This window comes from Natator depressus, chromosome 6 (genome assembly GCF_965152275.1).
Source record: "Natator depressus isolate rNatDep1 chromosome 6, rNatDep2.hap1, whole genome shotgun sequence".
NCBI classification, from domain to species: domain Eukaryota; kingdom Metazoa; phylum Chordata; order Testudines; family Cheloniidae; genus Natator; species Natator depressus.
The window spans coordinates 68772258-68789142 of NC_134239.1; the positions used below are offsets into that span (position 1 = coordinate 68772258).

The 16885-nt window shown below is 45.2% G+C and overlaps 1 protein-coding gene across 1 annotated transcript in view; it reads right to left on the minus strand.

The window, feature by feature from the left end:
- Window positions 1-4884: 4884 nt before the first annotated feature.
- The window catches only part of GANC (glucosidase alpha, neutral C), a 49469-nt gene continuing 37468 nt past the window's right edge, over window positions 4885-16885 (minus strand). Inside the window, exons 20-24 of the mRNA XM_074955647.1 lie at window positions 10447-10521; window positions 9498-9611; window positions 8647-8759; window positions 7633-7745; window positions 4885-6176 (exon numbers count right to left, since the gene is read on the minus strand). Of these exons, the coding sequence (XP_074811748.1) occupies window positions 6067-6176; window positions 7633-7745; window positions 8647-8759; window positions 9498-9611; window positions 10447-10521 (525 nt within the window). The 3' untranslated portion in view covers window positions 4885-6066. The remainder of the gene's footprint in view (window positions 6177-7632; window positions 7746-8646; window positions 8760-9497; window positions 9612-10446; window positions 10522-16885) is intronic.

Here is a 16885-nt window from a genome sequence, read left to right on the forward strand (position 1 = left end):
TCTGCCCCCACTGAGAACAGCCAAGCTCCATCCTCTTTGGAACCCCCCTTCAGGTAGTCAAAGGCTACTATCAAATTCCCCCCTCACTCTTCTCTTCTGCAGACTGAACAAGACCAGATCCCTCAGCCTCTCCTCATAAGTCATGTTCCCCAGCCCCCTGATCGTTTTCGTTGCCCTCTGCTGGACTCTCCAATTTGTTCACATCCTGTGGTGGGGGGGCCCAAAACTGGACACAATACTCCAGATGTGGCCTCACCAGTGCCAAATAGAGGGGAATAATCACTTCCTTTGATCTGCTGGCAATGCTCCTACTAATGCAGCCCGATATGCCGTTAGCCTTCTTGGCAACAAGGGCACACTGCTGACTCATATCCAGCTTCTCATCCACTGTAATCCCCAGGTCCTTTTCTGCAGAACTGCTGCTTAGCCAGTCGGTCCCCAGCCTGTAGCGGTGCATGGAATTCTTCCGTCCTAAGTGCAGGACTCTGCACTTGTCCTTGTTGAACTTCATCAGATTTCTTTTGGCCCAATCCTTCAATTTGTCTAGGTCACTCTGGACCCTATTCCTACCCTCCAGCATATCTACCTCTCCCACCAGTTTAGTGTCATCTGCGAACTTGCTGGGGTGCAATCCATCCCATCATCCAGATCATTAAGTATTAATCCCCAAGTTACTAACAGTAGGTGTATGGACACGTGATTCCTTTCCCCCCAGTTAAGAAGCACTTAAGATGCTTTCACAAAATAGAGAGGGGAATCTGAAAACATCAGTTGCCTTTGGAAATCTCCTGAAAGCAGTTGTCTCAAGATGGGCTGTCCATCTGCAGCATTGGTCATTTCCTCCTTATATTTGGTCATGAGTCTTGTAGGTCTCATATCGAACATGGCTTTGTAGGAGAGCCTGGCAGAAGATGTCTCTCTTTACAGGATATTTTCAAGAGTGATCCAAAATAGTCAGATTGCAGACACCTCTTATTGCTTTGAAACTCTCACTTTTCTGTGGGTATGTTTGTGTTCAGGTTGTGTTTTCCTCTAGTACAAAAATTCGCTAACTATCATCACACACACAGTGCCATGTCCTGGCAGTAAAGCAAATGGAAATACTAGAAGCAGTGTCTGACACTTGATGAGCTCATTGCTATGCCAAGATTGCTGCTCTATCATAGTGGTGCTGGTGTCACCGTTCTGGAACCAATGAAAGTTTTGTTTGTCCTTCTCTGAATGCTGATTTCTATGTATGCTAATACAAAGATTCAGAAAAGATTCTGGTATTTGAAATGTTTGGGGGGAATTTTGAGCATTAATATGAATTAGCATCAAACTAAAAGTTCATTGTTTGGCAGGGGAGGCATAAATACTACCTTTTAAAAAAATCAATATAGAAAGCTGATATGAAATTTGCATTAATCCCAAATTCATGGGCTGAATGCCTCCATTAACCAAGCTATAGGGGCATACAACACAAAAATACATGTTAAGTATTTTTTTTTTTAATAAAATCCCCCCTCAGTGAAATTCTCTAGGACAATCTCACGGCAACATTACAAAACTAATGGTAGCTCCGATGCCACAAAACGATACTTTCCAGGAGACCTTAAATAAAATGGAAAATGACAGAATTTCACAGGTTAATTACAGTTTACATCTGTGCAGACTGCACCGAGAGGCTGACTGATGTGCTGAATTTCCCCTCCAATCGGGGTTTAACTACGTTTTTTCACTTTAAATTCTTGGGGTGACCAGTGGGCCATTGGCTAAATCAAAATCAGGTCCACTGCACATGTAGTTAGTGGTAAGTGGACAGATTCTTCTTTCTTTTAACCTCATCCTGTTCTTCATGGATTAGCTGAAGTGTTTCCTGTTAAACTTGTTCAGAAAATAATTTCCCCCTGTGCTGTTTCTCAATAGGCAGGTATTTTTGTGGAGTTGGTCTTAAAGCATTTCCAAGGACAAGCAGGAATGGCCTGTAGAGGGGGGACCAGCTTTCTTAGTAAAAGAACAAGTAATGTATGTATTACAAAAACTGAGAGGTTTGGCATGACTACATATAACACAGACCTAAATAAAACTGGGCTCATTTGGACCCAAGGAAGCTTTTGCAACAGGTTTTCTTTGCAAACAGAAATACCATAATATCTAACCTTGGTTAAAATATAGATGTTGGATATATATACATACACAAAGTCAGGCGGAATAAAATAAATTTACTGCTCAAGCAAAGAACCAACTAAATCAGATACACCTGTAATAATGTTTCTATTTAATTTTCATTACATTTGATCTCCAATTTGTTTTATTTTAATATATTATTTGAATTATTTATCAGTCTTCAGTTGCTAACAGCATGAGTCAACATGTAAAAATGTTCATTATTTGCCTTGCCCGCACTATTATATTAATATACAGAAAACAAGTAATAGCTGTTACAAAAACATAATGTGAATGTTGCTCCTGGAACCATAGTTTAGCTAAGTCCTCAGACCTAAAGATTTTGCTACTTGTAAATTTAGCAAATAAATTATTTGCTCGGTGCTCAGATATCACAGTGATGGGCACAGTCTAACTAGCAGTAGAGCACTATAGCCTCCACTTTGTACTAAAATGGTGCATTTCAAAGGATGCTTATTTGTGGATCTCCATGGTGGGAAGAAGGATGGAAGAAATAAGGCGCAAGACTTATTTCATGATGAAAACAATCTTTGTTCATTTATTACATCTTCCTTCACACTTCATAAGATCAAGATAAAACGTCTGTAGCATTCTAATGGAATGTTAACCACACCAGCAACAGCAATCAAGTCATGTTCAGAAGCAGGAAGCACTAATGAACTCTGTTAGAGATAGATTTTATGTAAAACTCACACACAGAAAGCTAGGGCCCAATTCTCCTCTCACTTATGCTGGTGTAGGAGTGAATCCACTGAAGTCAGTGGAGTTACACCATGTAAAATCAATGTGAGAGCAGAGTCAGGCCCCTTGTGTCCTTGAAGAGGAGAACCAGTACTTTTTACCTAATTTTTGAGGTAGGAAGATAATTTTCTTAGCATGGACCAAATGTTGCCCTCTGTTAAAGGTTACACTGGCATAACTAAGGCCAGAATTTGGCCCTGTTTTTGTCATTTCTGTCCCTTGGAAAGCTCAGATCAGTGAAATCCTCTTGTTTTCAAACTGGACTATTTGAGGCTCAAGGAGACAAAGGATTCACCTCAAGTCACCCAACATGGATTGGCTCAACTGTGATTTAAACAGAAATCTTCAGGTCCCCAACATTTAGTGCTTGGTCAAAGTCTCACTGATCACATCTGCTTGAAGGGAGCATATAATTTTAAAGGGGGAGGAAAGTAAAGACAGTTCCTCAGAATAAAGGACAGGGAGATCCTCAGGGTCCCTTGTGGAATGGGCTTGTTTGAATAAGTTGCAGTCAGTCATTTAGAATATAATGGTAACAGTTAATGCTGTGTGTTGAAACTTGGCACTCCCAGAAATCCCCTACAGAGAATAACTGCAGCAGGTGGAACTGATTGACTAAGCACTGCGTAGGTTTAGTGGGAAAAGCTGGCACATGTACAAGCTTGTCGGTATTTGCTGGTCAGTGTGGCGTTAGAGATCCTCTCTCTACTCCCCACCACCCACATGCATGCAACAAGAGAATATCTGAAGAGGCAAGCAAACTATTTACTATCCTCTTCATTTTGCTAAAAGAATGGAGTGAATTCTGCTTGCTTCCATCCATATAACCAATTGACTTCATTCACAGGTTTGCATCAGAGCTGACTTTGGCTTGTTTTTTTAAATAACATATGACTTATAACAAAATGGATATTATTAAGTAGGGCTGGGCAAACAGTTTAAACTAACTGTTGACCAGTGACAGTGGGCTGGGAGAGGCAAAGACTTGGGGGTACGGTGGCATGGAGCTGTGTAACCTGGTCTTGGAAGAGGGGACTCTGGAAGGCAGGAGCAACGGGTGCAGAAGGGGTGGGAGCAGGAGACTATGATGGCAATAGGAGGAGGTGTAGGGAATTGGGGAGGGAGCATGGGAGAGGACAGGTAAAAGCAGACTCTTTTAAACATGTTAAAACTTTAAAATGTTTAACATTTTTATATTATAAAAATGAAAACTTTAAGCATTTTAAAGTTTTCAGTATGGAACAGTATCCTCCATTCCCATCTTCCAACCTCAGCTCACTAAGGTAAAAGCACCTTGTCCCTACTGCATGCATTCAGGCATGTGTGAGCACCTCCCCCCCCCGCCCCCCCGCCCAAGGACTGGCTAAAGCAGGGGTGGGCAAACTTTTTGGCCCGAGGGCCACATCTGGGTATGGAAATTGTATGGTGGGACATGAATGCTCACGAAATTGGGGTTGGGGTACAGGAGGGGGTGAGGGCTCCGGATGGGGGTGCAGGCTCTGGGGTGGGGCCAAAAATGAGGAGTTCAGGGTGCAGCAGGGGGCTCCAGGCTGAGGCAGGGAGTTGGGGTGTGGGGGGGGAGGGCTCTGGCTGGGGCTTGGGGCATGGGAGGAGTTCAGGGGTGCAGGCTCCGGGCGGCGCTTACCTCAAGCAGCTCCTGGAAGCAGCGGCATGTCCCCCCTCCGGCTCCTATGCAGAGATGCGGCCAGGCAGCCAGGTGTCCCATCCACAGGCCCCGCCCCTGCAGCTCCCGTTAGCTACAGTTCCCGGCCAATGGGAGCTGCGGTTGGGGCGGGCAGTGCACGGAGCCCCCAGGCTGCCTCTAAACGTAGGAGCCGGAGGTGGGGACTAGCTGCTGCTTCCGGGAGCCTTGGCACGCGTGTGCAGAGCAGCCTCTGACCCCGCTCCCTGGCTGGAGCGTGGGAGCAGGGCAAACCCCAGACCCTGCTCCCCAGCGGGGAACTCGAGGGCCGGATTAAACCAGCTGGAGGTCCGTATGTGGCCTGCGGGCCACACTTTGCCCACCCCTGGGCTAAAGTCTGCAGGAAGAGAGCCCTGCAGTAACACTTCTTATAAGATCTGTAAGAGCAAAGCTTCTCTTGTGCAGGCCTTCTATTTAAACAGTTGGTACTCATTCAAATAAAACCTTGGGCAATCACCCCAGCCAAAACACATTGGGAGTGGGAAAAAGTGTTGTCATAGAAAGTGTTTATGGGAGTCCAGTTAATACCCAAACCCAATATTATCCTTTATAAAAATTGGGCACCTTTTAAAAATCTAAATGTTATAAAGTCTAGAAATAAATATTTAATGGGATTTCCCCATTCCCATATTATCCTTTATTCACTCACATCACCTGGTACATACTGTCCTCCCAAACCTTAACTTTGGGCTGAGTTCAGATTCACCTGCTGAACTGTTCACCCAGCTCTGTTATTTACTTTCCTCGTTTCGTAGTGTAGACATACCCTAGGGCTGTTCCTTGTCTTGTGGACTAGGTGCTGTGGGGACAGAAGGGGAATGCTTGTAACAGAAGTAATCACACTCATTCAAGTTGGTTCTGCCCAAGGTAGTTTGCACACAGTGTCCTAGACATAAATTTTAGTCCTTTTCATTTCATAGATTCATCAATGCTATTTGATCGAACTGATTCAGGGCTCCTCCCCTCCTTCCTCTCAGAAATTTCCTATTCGCTGAACAGTCAAGATAGCAGTGATTTGCAGACACTTAGAAAACTGCCTGAAATTTAAAAACTAGAAATTCTTGGGTTTAAGACCTTGAAAACCAGGCCCAGTGTCTTCCACAGCCTAATGGAGGACTTTATTGCATGGGTGCAAGGAAGGGCAGAATTTAGCCCACTGCCTGCAGAATCCTGTTTGCCAAAAACAAACCAGCCTTGGCAGGACAGCCATGAGCCTTTTCCAGTGACACGATCTCATTACTATTACTTTTGCCAGGTACTGACCAGGGAAGAGCTTGTTAAATCTAAATTAAATCAATCTTTTAAAAGAAAATGTTAAGAAAGATTAGCCTGGAGCTGCTACAGTTCTGCCTTCATTATTTCAAACTAGTCAGATTCAAGAGAGCAATTTAAGTCCTTCAAAACCATTTCCTTTCAACTTTCCATCCAGTTCTCTGAAGACGCAGTTTCTCCTCTCACTTGATGTGAATTTCCCAGTCAGCACCAACATTTAATAATAGTTTTTCCAGTGTCAACGTGGAGGTCTTGGCATCATATGTGAAAACCACTTCCTTGTCTTTCCCATCTGAATTGCAATAGGACAAGAGAGAGTTTATGATGCACTCTAAGAAAACCTCTTCTGAACAAAGTTATACATGACTGCCTTGTTTCTCTCACTCTCATTGGGTCAGATTATCTCCTCTGTTAGGCATGGAGGTGATAAAAGGAGAGCAATTACTGGCCAGATCTCCAGTATGCTCATAAGGGTGCATCAGAGTCTACGGTATCACTTCTTCCTTTACTACAACTCTGCAAACGTGCTTGGGGCTCCATGGGTTTTTTGGGGGAAGTTACCATTCTGAACCCTTATCCTCTGACATATCCAAGGATTTTCCTGCAGAAATTCCAGCAGAAGCGAATGCTTGTTTCTGCATTAACTGTCACTTTTTGTGCCTTAACAGGGGTAGAGACAGGTGCAGGCAGGAACAGTGACATTATGATTCCCAAAGGGGAAAGGGAGGTGCCTGGAGGGACAGGTCCTCTGTGCAAATTTCACTAGTTTTCCCTAGGCAGGTCCTTGTATAGTTCAGTGGGTTCTGCATTGTCAGAATCTGTGAACCCTCCTGCGTGAGCGAGAGAACAGAAACTCTTATTCTTGCCTGAAAATTTCCTTTCTTGGATCAGTCTGACCCACCCTATTTGAGGGTCTAAGAGTGTTATTATTAAATTGTATCTCCAGCTGCATGCTCTGTAAAATAAGGTTATCAAAATTTGTTAATCCTGAAGTATGGCAATTGTCACTGTTGACCAAAGTGTGTTTTGGCTCTGTAAGTTATCACACTGGTGGACCCTTCAGTGGGAGCAGCCAACAACCTTGTCCCTGGTCTCCAAAAGCAGTAAGGTATCTTCCTATGGAGACACTGGTGCCCAAGTTTCAGTGCAGTTCCCTAGTGGGCAGGTGTAATGAAAAATGATCACTCCCTCTACATCACAGGCACTACCTGGTCCTCACAGCAAAAGGAGTTAACCCCAGCCTCCATTTCACTTTGCCTTGCACAGATGCTCCGTGGAAGGACTGCTGGAGAGGCAGAAGGGGGAGAACACCTGGGGCAAGGCAGGGCTCCCTCTCTGGGCTCGGAGAGCTAGGCTGATCCCCAGGCTGAGGCAGTTTTGTTACCTTGTTTTGCTTTGTGTTTATCGAGACTTCCTCCTTATGAATGAATCTTATAGCTGTTTGCTGTGGTTTCTGCCCAGTCAAGCCACCAGTTTACACACGAGTTGCAACAACTGGTGCTTTAGTTGACACTTTCAGTAGAGGGGCCAAGGATTAACTAGGCTTGCAAACTGAACTACCCTCTTATCCACAGTGACGGTCCCTCAAGAACAGGGGTGGGATAAACTGGAGGGACAGCACTGGGAAGCCTGTACTATTGCTCCCCATGCTTATAGCTGTCTTTTCAGTGTTGTCATCTGCCACCTGTAATTAGTGCTACCATTACAGTAACATTTTAAAAAATTGAAGTGAAGTATAAAATACTTGCCTCTCTTACTCTGGAGACTGGCTGTCACAGATGTGGGTTCCTTTTGAACTCCCAGAATTAGTACCCGTTCAACTACACATTTCGTGTGGTACTGCCCAATTTCATCAGCACAGCTGAAAAAGTAAACAGTCTCAGACACAGTAATTTCTACCTGTGGTTGGAGAGCCAACCCAGGCATAAAACTTCGACGGACAAACCACTACTAGTCTCTTACTTCAGGATCCAAAACATAGTTTATTTTCCCTAACATACTTTTTCTTGAGGCAGGTGTGATATTTTTTTCCCCTCCATCACCAACTGCCTAATGGGTGCATAAGTAGGTTTCACAAGATCCTGGTTACCTGGATGGCATCTGACAATGATTTAAATAGATACAAATGGTGAAGGGCCTGTCTACGTGATTCAGTTGTGCCTGCACTGAGAGGACTAATCTGTGTTTTAGTCATAAACAATGAGGAGTCCTTGTGGCACCTTAGAGACTAACAAATTTATTTGGGCATAAGCTTGTGTGGGCTAAAACCCACTTCATCAGATGCATCAGATGCAGAATGGGTTTTAGCCCACAAAAGCTTATGCCCAAATAAATTTGTTAGTCTCTAAGGTGCCACAGGGACTCCTCGCTGTTTTTGCTGATACAGACTAACACGGATACCACTCTGAAACCTGTTTTAGTCCTGTTACCCAAGCCATTCTATGATCCTGCTTTATGGTAAGTTTCATAGAACAGATGATCTCGAACTCACACCTGAGGTCTGAAGGAGCAAGAAAAATCCCTGTAGGTTAATGATGGTGCTGCACTCACAGTCCAGGTGAACAGTGTGAACCAGATGCTCTACACAGTCCAGGTCTGACTGTGTAGAGCAACACTTACCTCTCCAGTTTTGCATGTGAAACTCTCTATCCCTGGGGGTTCTTGAGCAGTGGACAAGAATAACACACAGTTGTTGCTAAGTAAAGTGAATTATAAAAGGGATTTCCTTTTATGGGGATTTTACCTGCAACAGCTGCCATTACCTGGAAGAGAAAACATTCTTGTGGAAAATGAATTTCCTGTGCAGGAATTGCTTCTTATGGAGGTACTGAAATGAATGTCCATCATCTAGATAGAGCTCACCTACTGCAAAGTCCTATGGAGCACATCAGATGTAGAACAAAGTTAACAGAAGCCTGAGTGTTGGACAATGAAACTGTAAATAAGCATCACTATATGCTGAAGTAAACAGTTACAAGCCACTAGAACCGTTATGATCTCTGGTAGGTTAAAACATTCCCTTGAAGAACAATCCAGCATTACTAAAAGAGCATTCTGGATGTTTTGGTTTTGTAAATTCATCGTGGTGTCTGTGCAGTACTTTCCGCTATTGGGTTGTATTTAAAAGGACAGTTGCTGAATTCATTCTTTCTGGTTCTGAAGAGGAAGTTTATGGCCTGAAGCAATCCACCACTCTTCTCCTTCCTCCAAGCTGCTGGAGGGAGGGTGGCTGACAAGGAGAGGAAGGGCAAGAGGAAGGTCAGGAAATGCTCTACTTGTACAGAAATCCTAGTCTCATGCTGAACGAACAGTTTGTGTGCTCTGGCATGAAGCCCAGCACAAAGAGTGGAGCCTAGACAAGTGAGAAGAGGGCCAAGTTTCTCCACAGCAATCTGGAGGAGACTGGCTCTTCTTCTAGCTGGTGTGTAGGCAAGGACCGCACTGTGCTGGTTGAACTGGCAGAAGGAGACCTCCTGTTCCCTATAAAGCAGGTCCTACTGCTAGAGAAAGAGGCTGCAGGGAGCAAAGAGGAGCACAGATCTGATGAGACCAAAAGAGACAGGAAGAAGGGATAAAAAGACAGGTGTATAAACTAAATGTAATCCCAGAGTACCTTGGAATCCAGAGCAACACGGAGTTCATAAGAAATATCTGTCATCCATTCAGTGGATCTTCCTACTGTGGTCTTAAGGGGCACCACACTCCCACCTCGCTGGAACACTGGAATCTGTCAATAACAAAGCCAGGGTAGAAGAATTCAAGTGTAGAAATCTTAGTGCTATTCTCTGATCATTTAATTTTAGCCTTTTGGGGGGAAAATTGCAGCTGTTTTTTTATTACCTATAGAGAATTTCAGCAGACAGCACATTGATGAATAAACTCTATTCTGCTTACAAGTCATCTTCCCATGTGTTTTTCCTGTCTCAAAATCATCCCAACAACATTTACTGAGAGTGCCCACCCTGTACGGTGTCTGTCTTCTCAAACAGCAGCATATATTGGGGGCCGTGGTGTAACTGGGTCCATCTGAATGAAGGACACGGGATACTGACAAAGACAGTTCATTGCCCTCCTCTGGTACAACAGCTGTTATAACTTACATGGATAATGGGCACTGAGAGTCCAGTGCTGACGTTCATATACGGGTTGAACAGTAGGAAGCCCCACCTAGAAATGTGAGGCTGTCCAAGTGAACCCCTCCTTCGCTACGAACACTGTTGAAATACTTTCTGCACTTTCAGCTTTTCTACTAAATACTCCCTCTAAGTGGGAGGTGATTTGGAGGTGGAAGGGGGTTCACTGTGGAGTTCTCTTCTGCTGTAATTAGCCCCTTCTTTGTCTCTCTGAGCCTGCAGTGCTCATAGGATCACTTTGCTGTTTCTTAGTTTGAACCTTGTTGCCTTGAGTTAAGACAGCAGCTTTTTTTTCCTCCACAGAAGTGATTTTAATTCTCCTTGCAGGACTGCAGCCTAATGTCACTATTCTGATTTATGAGTGTTTGAGAGAAAATCTATTTTAACCTGTCAACACAATAAAAGCAATGTTACAAAATAAAAACGTACACTCTCCAGTGTTACTGGGATCTTCAGAGTCCCTGGATAGTCTAGTCGTCTAAATCTTCTGAGGTCATACCAAACCTACATCGGGGAAAAGGCAGAAGAAACAAACATAAGATATATATTATGGAAAGATCTGATAACTCCACAGGGGCACTTTGCTTTGTGAATTCATCTCTGGCTGTCAGTGTCTTTTACTGTATTCTTGTGATGCAAGGAATAGCATTTAGTGTGCTGAGTCCAAAGAGCTTTCCGAGACACTTAGTAAATGTGCGATACACAAAATGGAGAATGACCTTTTCTAGAAGTTGCATTTGCTCTAACAGGTTTCAAAGTTGCTGCAGGTGCTAAGCAACAGTGTCATTCACAAAATGATTTTAAAATTAAATATTTTAAAATTAAATTATTTTAAAAAATACTTTATGAGAAACAAATCCAATGTAAGCACATTTGTACCTTAAAATAATCTAAGTTTTCTACAGGCCTCCAACTTGTGTCCTGAGGTATGTGCTATGGACCAAACCTCTTTAGTACCCATTGCTAGATTGTTTTGGCTTTAGGGCCTTTGGAATGAGTATGAGAGACAACAGGAACACATTGTCTATTTCTCATGAATTTTCAGTCTTTTTATGTTAAGTAAAAGGGCTTTTCAGTTCAGTGTTTAGTACATTGAAGGGTTAAATTTAGGCTGGTCTGACAACTGAAACCTTCTCATGCACCAAAAGCCAAATGCATTTTTAGGCACCCACAACAGCATGTGATTTTCACATTGTCCTTGAGAGATCATGCCCCCAGTGTAAGGTTATTCAGTTTTTGATGTTGTCTGAGTAAATCCTGTAAACCGTATAAAGCAGGTCAATGTGGATTTTTCTCTATTATCTGGGAACTAAAATAAGGCAAACAAAATAACTACAACCTAGATGTCAGACTTGACTGAATTTATTGGGATATTCCAAAGCATGCTGTAAGAGCAGGTCATTGAAAATGACCATACAAAGTACCCTGTGCCTCTGCAACCTAGTCCCTGACCAGATTAGCTGTTACAGCCATGGTAGGCAGTGAATTCCTATACAAATCTTAACTAAAAAAAAGTGTTTGTCAAAGCTTCCTGAGAGAGACCCTAAGCAATCTCTCCCATAGTTCTATACTCTGCCTTATCTCAAGCAAAGAGATCAAAGAACTCCTAGTTCCTGAGACATATTGGGGAGAGCCACAGGCTTTTACTTGACTTTTCATACTCAAGGCTATTCCCTCCTCTCCTTTTCTCCCTGTTCATCTGCCTCCAAAATTAGATCTCAAGCTCCTACTCAGTGCAATGAGTTACATTTGTCAGAGCTGATTCCTGTGATGTGGGAAATCTAGTTACTTGAGCTGCTGAGAAAATTTTAGTCAACACTTAGCCATGGAAGCTGAAGAAATCTCTTCCCAAGGTACCACCCTCACAGTCTCTGATTCTGAAACCGGCCTGGTCTATAGTATGCAGTTATTTCGGAATTAGCTGAGTTACTTTGAAATAAAACTGATTCCGTCCACATGACCAAACCAGTTTTTTCGATTTAAAGGGCTCTTTAATCCGATTTCTGTACTCCACCTTGGCAAGTGGAGTACCGCTATAATCGAGATCGCAGTTCCGGGTTACAGGTACTGTGGACGCAATTCGACGTTATTGGCCTCCGGGAGCTATCCCAGAATGCTCCCTTGTGACCACTCTGGACAACACTCTCAACTCTGATGCACTAGCCAGGTAGGCAGTAAAAGCCCCGGGAACTTTTGAATTTCCTGTTTGGTCACCTTCAGCACAGGTGACTATCAGCACAGTCCACCATCACAGGAGACCACGCAGTCCCGGATTTGCAGACAAGCTCCAGCATGGTCCGAACGGGAGGTACTGGACCTCGTCGCACGTTGGGGAGACAAATCTGTTATGGCAGAACTACGTTCCAAAAAAAGAAACACAAATACGTACGCTAAAGTCTCCAGGGCCATGACGGAAAGAGGCTACTCCAGGGACACAGAGCAGTGTCATACAAAAATCAAGGAGCTCAGGCAAGCGTACCAAAAAGCCAGGGGGGCGAACGGGTGCTCTGGGTCACAGCCCCATACCTGCTGCTTCAACCGTGAGCTGCATAGAATTATGGGGGGTGAGGCCACCACTACCCCACCACTGTCTGTGGACACTTACAAGGGGGGAGTAGCACGGAGCGAGGAGGATGAGTTTTTGGAGGATGAAGAGGAGGAGGACAGCGCAGGGAATCCGTTTTCCCCCCTAGCCAGGAACTGTTCTTAACGCTGGAGCCAATAGCCTCCCCCCACTCCCAAGGCATGCTCCCGGACCATGACTCTGGAGAAGGCACTTCTGGTGAGTGACAGCTTGATCGGAGCCACGCAGTGCGGGGTGGGGGAAAACCCAGTCACGCTGGGCTGTTCGCATTTAGTTTAAAGGGCTCTTCCCTGCTCAGAGCCTCATCAGAGCCACGCGGTGCGGGGGAGGAGGGGAGGTGTTGTGTGAAGCGATCATCCCAGAGAGCCCGCAGGCCCTCCTTTTATATGGCAAACCCACCAGGCATTGCTTGCTATGGGAAAGGGGGCTCGGCAGTTTGCAAGCATTGAAATGAATGCGGAAGAAGCAGAACCCCACGTGCCCCTAGGGCTTACCATGGCTGCCTGCAAGCTGAATTCTGTTGCCCAGCCGCATGTGATGGCTTACTCACACCAAAGTGGCAGGCACTTCAGTATAAGAGGCAAAATGCGACCTTGTACAGAAAGAACATGTGCTGTGTACTATGAATTGCCTGTTTCACTGAGAAAGTGTGTCCCCTTTGTTCTCTAAAATGTATCTTTTAAAATACTACCCTCCCTTTTTCTCTTCCCACAGCAGGTGCAAATGTTTCAACACGGCCCCTGTCTACTCCGTCCCAGAGGCTGGTCCAGATTAGAAGGCGGAAAAAATGAACTTGGGACGACATGTTCGCCGAGCTCATGCAGTCCTCCTGCACTGATAGGGCCCAGCTGAATGCATGGAGGCAAACAATTGCGGAGTCGCGTAAAGCATTACATGAATACGAAGAGAGGAGGGATTTGCACGATGAGAGCAGGCAGGATGCTACGGTCAAGCTCACTGGGGAGCAAACTGACATGACATTAGATCCACATGTATGGTGGATCTAATGTGGGAAAGGCAGCAAGACCACAGACTGCCGCTGCAGCCCCTGTTTAACCGCCCTCCCTCCTCCCCAAGTTCCATAGCCTCCTCACCCAGATGCCCAAGAACATGGGGACGGGGGGGAGGCTACGGGGACGCACACAGTCAACCCCAGAGGATTGCACAAGCAGCAGAAATCTGGCATATCCTAAATTTTGATTTGGTTTCTGGACTTGTCCTTCCCTCCTCCTCCACCCCCCTAACCCAATACTGCCCCCTCCCCAGTCTAGCTTCTGATTTCTTTCAATGTTTTGTGCAACAAATAATAAAGAACGGTTTTTAAACAATTGTGACTTTATTTCCTTTCATATATATAGTGGGCAGGTAACTTTAAGAGAAACAAACACAACTGCCACACCGTACTCTGGCCAGTCATGAAACTGGCTTTCAAAGCTTCTCTGATGCGCAGTGCGCCCTGCTGTGCTCTTCTAATCGCCCTGTTGTCTGGCTGTGTGAAACTGGCCACCAGGCGAGTTGCCTCAACCTCCCACCCCACCATAAATGTCTCCCCGTTACTCTCACAGATATTGTGGAGCATACAACAAGCAGCAATTGCAATTGGAATATTGCTTGTGCTGAGACCTAACCGAGTCAGTAAACTGTGCCAGCGTGCTTTGAAACATCCAAAAGTACATGCTACCACCATTCTGCACTTGCTCCTTATTACTGTCCAGGGTGCCTGTGTACGGCTTCATGAGCCAGGGCATTAAGGGGTAGGCTGGGTCCCCGCGGATAACTATAGGCATTTCAACATCCCCAACAGTAATTTTCTGGTCTGGGAAGTAAGTCCCTTCCTGCAGCTGTTCAAACAGACCAGAGTTCTTGAAGATGCAAGCATCATGTACCTTTCCCGGCCATCCCACGTTGATGTTGGTGAAATGTCCCTTGTGATCCACCAGTGCTTGCAGCACCTCTGAAAAGTACCCCTTGTGGTTTACGTACTGGCTGCCAAGGTGGTCCGGTCCCAAGATAGGGGTATGGGTTCCATCTATCGCCCCGCCCCCCACAGTTAGGGAATCCCATTGCAGCAAAGTCATCCGCTATGACCTGCGCATTTCCCAGAGTCGCTACCCTTGATAGCAGCTGGTCAATGATTGCGTTGGCTACTTGCAGCACAGCAGCCCCCACAGTAGATTTGCCCACTCCAAATTGATTCCCGACTGACCGGTAGGTGTCTGGCATTGCAGGCTTCCAGAGGGCTATCGCCACTCACTTCTCAACTGTGAGGGCTGCTCTCATCTTGGTATTCTTGCACTTCAGGGCAGGGGAAAGCAAGTCACAAAGTTCCATGAAAGTGCCCTTACGCATGTGAAAGTTTCGCAGCCACTGGGAATCATCCCAGACCTGCAACACTATGCGGTCCCGCCAGTCTGTGCTTGTTTCCCGGGCCCAGAATCAGTGTTCCATGGCATGAGCCTGCCCCATTGCCACCAGGATGTCCAAATTGCCAGGGCCCGTACTTTGAGAGAAGTCTGTGTCCATGTCCTCATCACTCTTGTCACCGCGCTGCTGTCACCTCCTCGCCTGCTTTTGTAGGTTCTGGTTCTGCACATTCTGCAGGATAATGCGCAAGGTGTTTACAATGCTCATAACTGCCGCGGTGATCTGTGCGGGCTCCATGCTTGCTGTGGTATGGCGTCTGCAGGAGAGCAGAGTTGCAGCAGAAGCGGTGGCTGACGACGGATGCCATGAAAATAGATATTTATAGAGAACAACGAGAGGACCTGCGAGGTGGATTCATGAGAGCAGGAGAGCAGAGCTGCAGTGAAAGTGATGGATGACGACGGTTAGCAGTCCTACTGCACCGTCTGCTGAAAGCAGTATGGAGTCTGCACGGAAAAAAGGCACGAAACGACTGTCTGCCGTTGCTTTCACAGAGGGAGGGGTGACTGACGACATGTTCCCAAAACCACCCATCAAGTGTTTTTGACCCATCAGGAATTGGGAGCTTAATCCAGAATTACAATAGGTGCCAGAGACTGCGGGAACTGTAGGATAGCTACCCAGAGTGCACCACTCCGTAAGTTGATGCTAGCCACGGTAGTGAGGACGCACTCCGCCGACTTACTGCGCTTAGTGTGAACATACGCAATCAACTGTATAAAATCAATTTCTAAAAATCGACTTCTATAATATCGACCTAATTTCGTATTATTACATACCCTAAGGGTATGTCTATACTACCCGCCGGATTGGCGGGCAGCAATCGATTTATCACATCTAGTCTAGACGCGATAAATTGACACCTGAGTGCTCTCCCATCGACTCCTGTTCTCCACCGCCGCGAGAGGCGCAGGAAGAGTCAACGGGGGAGCAGCAGCAGTTGACTCACCGCAGTGAAGACACCACGGTGAGTAGGTCTTAGCACGTCTAATTCAGCTACGTTATTCACGTAGCTGAAGTTGCGTAACTTAGATCGATTTCCCCCCTCAGTGTAGACCAGGCCTAGTGGCCAAAATGTGTTAGTTGATGAAATGACAATACCTGCTCTGAAGAATGCAGTCTTGGGTAAAAAGAATATAACGTACAAGGAAAGTGATCACAGTGACAGGCACACAGCAAGATTATAAGAAAAAATTGTTTAAGTTCCTCTCCTTGCATCCTTCCTCTACCATCCATCCCCCATGTCTTTTCCCCCAGGTTCAACTCAAATGTCTTTCCTATCCTCCGTCCCAACATTTGACCCCTTCTTGACACATAAATGAGAAATTAACCCTAGGAAAAGGAAATTAAATAAATAAGGAGATAACTTAAGTCAGCTAGTGTGTTGCAGAGGTGTAGGATAAGTATAAAATTAAAGAACTAAATTTAGCTTAAGTTTGGTTAAGGAAATACATATTTGTTGTAAAGAAAGGCCCAGAGTAGCAAGTAGAAGGAAGGCCTTGAAAATAATAAGTAATAAGGCAAGAAGGAATGAAGTAGGGAGGATGTCTGGTTCAAAGAATAACTAATGAGATAAGTTCTAAAAAGAAGGGTTCTAAAAAGAAGGCCTCTGACCGAAGGGGATGATTGCAGATGGTTTTAAATAAAATAAAGAGAATCTGTCTTAAAATGGGCCAACATGGCCCTTCCCCAACTCACAGACCAGTGTTAAAGCCTGTGTAAACCTAGGTGCAATGGGGAAATTGTTGGACAGCTAGAGGAAAGGGAGGAAAGGCCTTGGGAAGAAAGGAGGTGCTAAATCTTATCTAGATTAAGACTGGAAATAAAGGTGAACTGTGTCAAATTATTTTTTAGCTAAAG